This window comes from Octodon degus, unplaced genomic scaffold (genome assembly GCF_000260255.1).
Source record: "Octodon degus isolate 3935 unplaced genomic scaffold, OctDeg1.0 scaffold00040, whole genome shotgun sequence".
Taxonomy (NCBI): domain Eukaryota; kingdom Metazoa; phylum Chordata; class Mammalia; order Rodentia; family Octodontidae; genus Octodon; species Octodon degus.
This window is the reverse complement of record NW_004524616.1, coordinates 9,721,471-9,732,792: the sequence shown is the minus strand read 5'-3', so window position 1 is coordinate 9,732,792 and position 11,322 is coordinate 9,721,471. Positions and strand designations below refer to the sequence as shown.

Here is an 11,322-nt window from a genome sequence, read left to right as displayed (position 1 = left end):
GCCGGCTCCGCCTCCCGCGTGCTGCGGCGCGAGCTCCGCTGGCCCCGCCGAGCCTTTAAACTGCCGGCCCGACCGCAGCGCGGCACTTGCGCTGCGCTCTGCAGCTGGAGGCGCGCTGGGCGGCGGGAGCCAGGGAGCGAGGGAGCGTGCGAGCGTGCGGGCGGCGGGACGGTGGCTCCCTCTCCGGCAGGCGGAGGGTCGGTGACTCCCTCACCTGCCTTTGCCGCCGCGGTCGTCCCCGGCGGCCCGCGACGCCCGAAAGACTTCGCAGTCCGCCCATCGCGCGGAGATGGAGCCGGCGCCCACGGCGCCCTCCTCCGGCGGCCCGAGGCTGGCCGCCGTGGACCTGCCCGGCGCTGCGGTGCCCTCGGCGCCGGAGGATGCTGCGGCTACTAGCAGGGACGGCGCCGCGGCCGCCGGGGACGGGCTGGGCAGACCCCTGGGGCCCACCCCGAGCCAGAGCCGTTTCCAGGTGGACGTGGTCTCCGAGAACGCCGGGCGGGCCGCAGCAGCAGCGGCGGCGGGTGCGGGCGCGGAGGCGGCGGGGAAGGAGACCCCCGCAGACGGGAAGGCCCGGGGCGAGAGCGGCTCGGCTAAGGCCAGCGAGGAAGCCAAGGGCCGCTTCCGCGTGAACTTCGTGGATCCGGCTGCGTCCTCTTCGGCGGAGGACAGCCTGTCGGACGCGGCGGGGGTCGGAGGCGATGGGCCCAACGTGAGCTTCCAGAACGGCGGGGACACCGTGCTGAGCGAGGGCAGCAGCCTGCACTCGGGCGGCGGCGGCAGTGGGCACCACCAGCACTACTACTATGACACCCACACGAACACCTACTACCTGCGAACCTTCGGCCACAACACCATGGACGCGGTGCCCAGGATCGACCACTACCGGCACACGGCCGCGCAGCTGGGAGAGAAGCTGCTCCGGCCCAGCCTGGCAGAGCTCCACGACGAGCTGGAGAAGGTGAGGTTTCCCCCTTCTTCATCCCTGCTGACCGCAGGATGTGGCCGCAGACTCCTGGCGAGGTGGCGGAGTGGACGCGCGCGACTCGCTGGCATCACTGGATTCAGCTGTCAAGGGTGGAATTGCAGTGGAATGTAACTTAATCTTCTTAAAGTTTACAGCGGGTTAGGCTGGTTACATGATACTGGAGAGACTGCATTTAACAGCAGTCTTCATCTAGTTCTGTATCACATACACAGCCTTTCTCGCTCAAGCTTGACAATTATCTCTGTGAGTTACTGTTTGTGGTCCCAGAGAAAGAGATTGCGCTGGAGGTTTAGGTGAGAGCCTCTCTCGGGAGAGGGTGAGAGCGCTTGCCATCTGTGTCCTTTTGAGATTGTACAGTGCAGCTTGTGTACACCCCTTAGGGAATCCCATGAAGGAAAATCTTAGTAGGGTCTCTTTGTAGCATATGAATTATTAAAGCTCAGCTTTTTGCAATCTGGAAGATGCAAAGGATTGTAGACATCTTAAATCTTAGGACGTGCTGTCATCCCTGATAATGGCATAAATCTACATTTTGTAATGTAAATCTTTTGAGAGATGGTTATGTCAAGCAGGAAAATTGGTTTCTCAATGGAGGAAGTCCCAAAAGACCTTCAGGGGTCTTTGCACGTGTTGTTATAGTTTGTGGACAGTAAACCATCTCCATGTATTCTGACTTGACTTTTTAGTAATTCTGTTTTTTAATGCCCACGTAAGATCTTTTTTTCAGGATTGAGAATCACTACTTTTTAGATAAAATTGATATTTTTCATAACAGATTAGTATTTAACTTTTTTTGAGTTGGTAATACTTGAAGTCTGCCTTTACCAGTGTATGACAACAGTAATGGAATTTTATGGCTACAGATTTGGTACTGCAATTTGAAATGATCCTAATGTGAACAAGTTTAAATCTAGTAAATGTATGATAGTCTTGGATATGATTCTTTAATCGCATATTATCATTTCTTACAAGACCATATTTGTCCTAATGTTTGATAAATATTCACAATTTGAGATAATTGCATAGGTTCCAACCCTTACAGCTTATTGTTTAAAAGCTTGACATCATTTAGCTTTAGATAATACTACTCCTGTTGTTCCATTGTGGTATTTTGCCATATCACAGGCAAAACAATTTATGAAACCGTTCTTTTATTCAATTCATATGTAAGTTCTTTCAAATCTGGATTCCCTCCCACCCCCATCTTTCAAAACTCTGTCTTTTTGAGACACAGTCTCTAGGCAGATGCTTAGACCTCGGAGCTGTCTCTCCAGCCTAAGACTGGTAACTCAGCCTGGCTTTGAGCTCCCTTTGTACCCCAGGATGGACTCCACTCAACAATGATCCTCTTGCCTCAGCCTTCAAAGTGCTGGGGTTATAGGCATGTACCACCATGCCCAGCTCAATACTACCATTTTTCTGGGCTAAAGTAAATATGGAGTTGGTGATTTCCTTTTCTTTGAGCTTTTTTACTATTAAAAATATGGTAAAAAGATGTATCTCATCAAATCCAACTAGTTCAATAGGAAAGCAATTTGTATTCCCCTGTAAACTTTAAAAAGACTTTAAGTTGAAAAATATACACCTCAGATGTACATGATGTCTAGCGAAGTTTTTATTATTTTAAATTCTGTCAGTAACAAAACACTTTATAATTTTAGTTGTGTTTACTTTTGTGTTTTTGGCACTTTTCATTTGAGAGTGCCTAAAAAACAGAACCCAGGTATTGTTGCTTAAGTGATTGAGGCTTATCACCCAGTCCCTCAACTTTAGATTTTTCCGGCTTTTGGACTCAACTGGAAAGCATAGGAAGAAGGTGCAATATAAGTAAAAGGCCATATTCAGCACTTGGAAAACACTAGCTAGTGTAGTTTTTATTTTGCTCTTTTATTGGCCCTTTAGAAATTGCAAAGTTAAATTCTTAAGATTTAAATTTTAAAATCTATTAATTCCTGTTATTTTTTGTGAATAGAGCACATAAAATACTAAATTGAGAGTTTTGTTTATGCAACAGGTAGTGTGTTGAATTGCTACCGTGCATGCTAACAAACTGACCACTGCTGAGCCTCAGCTCAGTATTCTTCACAGCTGCTGTAGGAGATGATTGGCTTAACTAAAAACCACATATTGAAGATAATTTTGCTTATAGATTAAAGAAATATTTGTAAGTAAGACAAGCAGCAGCAGCAAGCCTACCTTCTTTCTATATCTTCATATCCCACTCATATAATAAGCCTATTGATTCTTTCCAGCCAGACCCAGGGTAGGGCTTCCCTTTTCCTCCCTGACCCCAATCCCAGTATTACTTCCTTAATCCACATTCACATACCTTAATCCAGTCACCTTTAAAACAGAAAAGAGGTTATATTGGTGCTGTGACCTGAAGAATAAATTGATGAGTGAAATGACATTCTAGGCCAAAGAAACAATTCATATAAGGTAGGTACAGTTTCTCTTTCCCTTTCCAAATTTCCATTGACTTTACAAACTACTCCCAGGGAATGTTTTTTGTCCCCACCACCTAAAAGCATTTATTTCTTCCTCTTTTTCCTACATTTAGTGGTATAACCAACAGAAAGTGGTATGCCAATTTAATGTGTAGCAGAAAGCTGTTGAAGAATTGTGTGTGAGGGAACAACATGGTCAATTTTGTAAAATCTCTGGTTGTTTGTGGGAGAATGGATTGGCAGGGACAAGATTGGAAGCAGGAAGACTGAAGAAGCTCTCATAGTAGTCTGGGTTAGAGATAATAGAATTGATGGCAGAATGGGTTGGATGTAGCTAAACTGGATGTGGGAATGAGAGACAGCTTGAGTCCTAGGTTTTGGCCTCAACTAGCCTAATACTGTTGTCTGATGTAGGGAAAATTGGAGGAGGAATAAATGGATTTAGGTGGTGGTGAGAAAAGTCCGTGAAATTGAAAATAAGGGTCCGTCTGTCTGCCTGTAGTATTTTAAAGTCATGGCAAAATTGCTTAGAGTGGATAGTTAAAAAAAAAAAAAAAAAACACCAGTAAACAGGGTAGGGATTGTACCAAAAGAATAGCTAAAAGGGTGTTAGAGAGCTGCCAGACTGGTGAGAAATAGTCTGGAAAGTAGTGTTAAAGAAACTGAGAGAAAATAAGAGTTTCAAAGAAGAGAGAAACTTCAGAGCTGACACTGGAAATTGGCTTTTTAAAATTCACTCAATGTATTACCATGCTGATGATAGGCACTTAATAAAGATTTGGTCACAGAATGCTGTCAGGCTGGGGAGAGCCCATCACTTAAGGACCTTAAAACACTAAACATTAAAAAGAACAAAAAAGTGAGGCTGGGCAACAAAAATATAACATGAACCACATACATAGTTAAACACTGTCTAGTAGTCACATTTTTAAAAGAGCACTGGGTAGGGTGGTTGCCTAGCCCAGGGAACCTGAGTTTCATTCCCAGGTGAAGCTAATTTAAATAATGCATTTCATTTGACATTGAATCAGAAACATTTCTTGCAGATGAATGTTCTAATGCTATACTAGACATGTGTAGCTATTCAAATTGAGACAAGGTGTTGCTGAGTTGCTAAATTGCCAAACTGGGATCAAACTTTTTATGTGTTTGTGATAGGGTCTCACTATGTGGCTTAGACTCATAGTGATTCTCCTGTTTTCAGGCTGGCCAGCACTGGGATTACAGGGGTGTGCCACCACATCCAGAGGTGGGGCTGGGCTCAAACTTGAAATCTTTCCTCAACCTCCCTGAAAGTGCAGGCATGCGCAGCTTGAATCAGTGCTTTAGATGCCTAGTATACACATGTGGCTAGTCACTACCACATTGGACAATCAAAACTGAATATTTCCATCACCACACAAATCTATTAGTGCTATCAACAGAAGTGATGTCTAAATAAAATAATTCCTTTTTCACATTTGTCACCACTAGTTTAAATACATTAAGTAGTCAGATTTTCTTTTAATTTTGCTTAGACTCCTTTCTCAAAGGTGTGTTAGCACTATTATGTTAAGTGTTTGAATCAATGGAATTCATCTCTTTGTAAGAACAAATTTGTGTCTTATAAACTATTTCAGTTTTCCAAAACACTCTTTTAAGTCTGCATTTTGACTGTCTTTGGAGTATATGGGCTTCAAGAAACTTTTTGAGTTGCAGTCCCTTTTACAAGGGTATGGTTTGCTTAAAAGGCACATACTCTAGCTAAGACATGGTGGGTAGGATTTTTTGGAACCAGGTTACTGTCTCCATATCCATTTCCTCTGGATTAGTGATTCCACCATTTCTAAAACAATCTCTTTGGAATGTCTAGGAGCTTTCCTCGTGACTTGCCAGAGCTCAGTACTGTTATCCTAGACTATATGGAGAGTCTTAAACTTTGATTGTCCCTATAGCAATAGTACATAATTGTTTTCTTGTGGATATCAGCTTTTAGGTACTCTACCATAGACAAAAATAACTATCAAAATCTGACTGTAACTCTTAGATAACTGTGTACTGAATTAAGTTACACATTATCAAGCGTCTGCCATGTCACAAGCTCTCCATGGTCTGGGCAAGATGGTCTGGCAAACCAGGTTGGTTAGAAATAGGCAAACTTAAAAATTAGTCACAACTTGAAGTCTTGCAGCAAGAAATGGTGGAAAATGGGTAGTATTAAAAAAGATGAAATGTTAAGGAAGATGTTTGTTGCTCAAAAGTAGCCTATTAAAAGTCCTGTATAAAGTTAGACATTTAATAACTGATTCATTTGAATCCTAATAAATTCATTTGGAATAATTGGCCCTAGACACAACTTTTGTAGAAATGCATGGCTTCAGGCATAAAATTAGACTTTATTTTAGAAATTAAGCCTCATAATAAATTTCATAGGAAGAGATTTTTCTTCAGATATTAAAATTTGAATTTGCTCTTCTTTTTTAAAAATTATCACCTTGAGTCTCACAGTGTTAGTTTAAAATAATGTCAAAAACTTGGTATTTAAACATTCACAAAGATGTGCAAAGATTACAGGATTTAAAGGGGAAATGAATTCTCTCAATAATAAGGAATAGCCTCTATAATAATTTGTTACAAATTTTTTTATAAAAGTTAGCTTTTAGGTTTGGATGAAATGCTCTCACCTATTCCCCTGTTATTTGTCAGATTTGCTGATTAGAAAAAAAGCTTATATTTAGTAATTAACCAAAACAACAACATATCATATAACAAATGACTTTTTTACTACCCCTGTGCTTGGAGACTGTAGTTATTCTGTATGGTTTACATAATTTTAGGAAAGTGACTGTCAGATTTCTGGAACCGTGGTGACTAGAAAAGTGAATGATGGCAAAGTTGGATCCAGAAAAACTAGCATCTTGCAAAGCTAGAAGATAAAATTTAAAAAGCAAAAGCAGAATTATCAGAAAACGCCATTTATAACCCTTTAGAGTGAAAAAAAACAGAACCTGAGTTCTGATCATCACAGCTTCTTCATCTAGGAAGGATCGGTGAACTATTACAGTTTTAGAAAATGTATCTCTAATTATGCTAGAATATAAAATTGTAAGTATGTATTAACCCATCTTAAAAGAAACACTAAGAGCATTCATTACTGTACTTTGCTCTTTTAAAATGTTAGTACTATTTGATTATGAAGAGAAAATAATACTATGGGTTTATTAGGAAGTAACTTAAAAGATCTCAAAACACCTAAGATCATTTGTGTGTTTCAAAAGTACATCTGTTGTGGTGCTGGGGCTAGAACCTGTGACCCTGTGCGTGCAAGTGGTCTGCCACCAAGTTACAGCCGTAGCTCCCTGCATACGCTTTACAACTGCAGTTGTATATCATGTTTTTCCCACCTAGAATTAAGGAATTATTAGGAAGTAGTAATCAGTTTTCTGTGTCCCATAAATTTATTTAGATGAATGTTTATATAATTCTCTTAAGTACAAGTACCATAATTTGTCTTCTTTCGTCTTTATGGATTGTTTAACCCATTTACATTTACAGTGATACAATTTTATATACATCGGTCACCTTATTTTGTTTTGTTTTTGATTTCTCTTGTTGTCCTTTCCTGCCATCATTTGTGCTGATCAAATATTTTTTAGTATTCCATTGTAGTTCTCCTGATGATTTTCTAGTCACCTCCCTGCATTATTATTTTTCTATTGAATTTCTTAGAAAAATAAGAAAAACTTAAGCCAGGTGTGGTGGTACGCACCTATAATTCTAGCATTTAGGAGGCTGAGGCAGAAAGATCACCATGAGTTCAAGGCCAGCCTGGGCTACATAGTGAGGTCAAGGCTAGCTTGAACTATATATAGAGAGAGCCTGCTTCAAAAAACAAAACAAAACATACATATGGAGATCTTAAAAGAGAATATTTGACCTTTCTTCAATGTCCTTGCTGTCAGTTGTGTAGACAGAAACCCTATCACACATTGTTGTATTTTTGCTTTCAGTAGATCTCTGGTTTTTTAAAAAAGAGAAAGTGTGTGTGTGTGTGTGTTTGTGTGTGTGTGTGTGTGTGTCTAAGTGTCTAAGTGAGAGACAGAGAGACAGAGATAGACTGAGAGATAAAGTATCTAGATAGTATCTATTATTCTTCATTTCTTAAGTCTGTATTTCCATCTGATCCTGCTTGTAGTCTTCTTGTATTGGATGTCAGCTGCCAACAAATTCCCAGTATTTTTAAAGTAAAACAAGTTGAAATGTAGGTGACATAATTATAGTAATACTGGAAGGTACAAGGTTTGTGGTAATTTCATCTTAACTGAAATTACAGTTTCAGTTGACATTAACAAATTATGTGGGATTTGAGCCAAACCATAAATTGTTTTTAATGTATTCTGTTTTTAGTCAGTCTTGAATGGAAGAACATGATGGGCTAGAGGTAGAGGACTGAATTCTTTGACTGCAGTCAGCAGTTCTGACTTGGTTCATTGTAAAGTCACATGGTTACAACATCCACTTTTATCTGTGGTACTTGAGTTTTGAGCTTTGCATTAATGCTACTGGATATTAATAGAGCATTGTTAACCAGAACAGATTGGATTCCTCTAAAACAATACTTTGCTTTGAAAGAGTAGTCTGTATGGGGGACCATGACACTGAATACACCAATCACCGACAGCACGGATAGGAAATGTTGGTAGCTTTGGAATGATATAATTGGCTAGTACTTGATAAAAAAAGAAACGTTCAAACAATTATTAAACTACTCACCACTATGCTGTCTAAATTTGCAAATGTATGCACTTATGTTTAGTTGCTAAATCAGCTTGTTTTGGATATTAATTTAACACTTTGGCATACAAACAAGATATTTTGGCATTTAGGTATTAATAATATTTAATTCAAAAGTTTTTTAAGGTTGTAAATAACTTGCTTGCTGTACTTTAACTTTTTTTTTTTTTTTTTGGTATACTTAGCTACTTGCAAGGCAACACATACCTGTATACCAAAAGAAAGCACACTGAAAGAAAACCTTCTACCCTGACATTTAATCTGCTTCACTAATATTGGGCCCAGAAGTTTTCTCAGACTTACAATCTAGCATTATTATAAGTAGTCCTGCTGTAAAGTTTCCACTGCCTGTCATTTTCTACTAGGGAGATAAGGACAAGAGGAATTTGTCATTCATGAAGTAAACTTCTAATGCCAGAAAACTTATAAAAAGTATTTCTAGTAGTGTGATACTGGTCTTAAAAACCACAATTCTTTGCACTAAATCTATGAAAGCGATGGCAAACCTCTTAGAACATTCAGTTCATATAAAGAGCCTGCTGTGGGATTCCTGCCATCACTGTTCTATGACTTTATGATGATGTTATTCTTTATTAGTGCCTTGCACAAAGTGACAACCTATTTGAATTTGAAAGGTCAGTACTAAACTGCCAATATGGAATTATAAGAAGCTATGTACTATATTCTAGATTGATTATAATTTGTTTACTTTTTATAGACTCATTTTTTAATTCAGAATGTGACAGTTATTTATATTAAAACCTAAAGTCTATTGAACTCTTAACTGTTAATGTCAGGCAGTGTGCTAATTTTTTGACATATTTTCTCTCCTTTACAAATCCTTTTATTATGGAACATAAAAAGAATATAAGGCATAAATGTGTAGCCCAAGGTATCAGATGGAAACCTGTATAATCACCACCCAGACCAAAAAATAGAAACTGCTGTCGCCCCAGAGGCTTCTATGTATAACTTCCTAATTTTCTCATGAAGTAGTCACTGCCCTGACTTAATGGTGATTGTTTTTTGGATCTTAATCTTGATTTTTTTAAAAATAGTTTTTGTCATCTTCATGCATTCCTGAAGACTAGTCTTGTAGTTTTTCCTGCCGTAAAAAACTTGCTATCAGTGAAAGCATATAGTATAGTTTTAATTTGTCTTTTTTCTTCTAATATTGGATCTCACTTTTTTTTTTTTTTTTTTTTTGGTGGAATCGAGGATTGAACTCAGGCCCTTGTACTTGCCAGGCAAGTGCTTATTTGGATCTCACTTTGTTGCCAAGGTTTGTTTAAGTACTCACAGGTTAAAGAGATTTCCTGCCACAGCTTCCTGAGTAGGACTAAACATGCATGCCATTAAGACAACAGTCTGTCACCTTATTCACACATAGTTTATGCCATGCATTTATGCTATATTTGTAATCTGTTTATTACTATTTATCTTCTGTGGTATGAGTATACTATAGCTTCTTTATTCTGCAGTTAGTTTTTTACATTGTTTCTGAGTTGAATTTAAATGTAGTATGAAAATTTTTACGCAAGTATTATATGTGTGTAGGAATAGACCTAGGAGGAGAATTCCTGGTTGTATGTCTTTTCAACCTGATAGCATCCAGTATTTTCCTAAAATAGTTTACTGATTGATACTTCCATCATCCATGTATACGTTGTTGTGTTCTTTACAGTCATTATTTTTTATTCTGTCTTGTCAAACAATCTGTGCTAGGTAATTAGCCTTAATTTAGAGATACAGAAACTGAGGGTCAGAAGAGTGAAATCACATAGCTAGTGAGTAGTAGAGGAGATATTTGAACCTAGGGTTAGGGGGTGACATGTTTCATTTTACTCTCCTGTTTCAGGACATTATTTAGAAAATAGAAATTGTCCATACACATTCAGCATATTTATTATATGTTTGATACAAATGACAGGAAAGGTCTATGCTATGTCAGACTCTGCATTTTTTTATGCATATTATGGTGGAGGTGAGTGTTTAGATTATAGAAAACCAGGTATCATCCCCTAAAATATGATGATTACAGTGTGGTGTGTGCCTTGAAGGTTAGAAAAAGCACACTAATAAGAAATTGTGCGCAGGATATTGTGGGAAGGAAACTACGAAAGCTAAGATCTAAAGCGGTGATTGCCAACCTGTGGGACACGTGTGCCACTGCAGGCTGTTATTATTGAAAGCTCTAAAAGGTTCCTCATCACTCCCAGAGGATAAAGAGCTAGACATTTTCCAAGTGCATTAATAGGCAGAGAGAATAGCAAGTCAAAAGTCCTTTAGAAGATAATAGTTGAAAGCTGTATTTCAGGGAAAAACGCAAAAATAATATTAAATAAAATTTGTTAGAACTCTGTAATTTTCTCTAAAGCACAGAATTTAGGAGGTATGAAAATTATCAGGAAAAATTGATAGAAATAGGAAAGTGGTCTATGGTTGGAAAAATACAGGAATTTTACTTCTATAGCAATTAGGCTAATTTTTATCTTTCCTTTCATCATGTTTAGTCTTACTATTTATGGTAAAAAAAAAAAAAAAGTGATGGCAAATACAAAAGTTTCTGTTTATAACTTTATTTTTTTAAGCCTTTTTGGAAAGGGCCAGGAGTTGGGCCAGGAAGCCAGAGGTTACGATGGAATAGTATATAATAAGGGAAGCAAGAACATAATATGGCATAGAATGTTGATTAAACATAAGGCGATGCTAGCTTGAGTAGCTAATGCAGATTTAGGGGGAAGAAAACCATACATACTGTAGAAATTACTTGATTGGCCTTTTTTTTTTTTTTTTTTTTTTCTTTTAACATGCCCTTTGTAGGCCAGCCAAATAGCTCAGAGGATTAAAGCTCCTGCAAGCAGGCTCAGAGGCCAGGATTCAATCCCATGAATCCCCAGGCCTGCTGTGCCGGCCCCGCCTATGGGTTGCGCTGAGACTGGGTGTGGTGGTGCACACCTGTAAGCCCAGCTCTTGGGAGGCTGTAAACAGGCTGATCACAAGTCCAGTCTAGTTGTGAGACCCTGAATCGCCTGTTGACCCTTCCCTAAAATACAAAACAAACAAAAAAAAACCAGAACATGTCCTTTCTCTTACAGTAGCATCCATGGAAGC

General features: G+C 39.2%; 1 protein-coding gene across 1 annotated transcript in view; it reads left to right on the top strand.

The window, feature by feature from the left end:
- The first annotated feature begins 205 nt into the window (after positions 1-205).
- The window catches only part of Slc12a2 (solute carrier family 12 member 2), an 80,656-nt gene continuing 69,539 nt past the window's right edge, over positions 206-11,322 (top strand). The window contains exon 1 of the mRNA XM_004631316.2: positions 206-961. Coding sequence (XP_004631373.1) covers positions 290-961 — 672 coding nt within the window. The 5' untranslated portion in view covers positions 206-289. The remainder of the gene's footprint in view (positions 962-11,322) is intronic.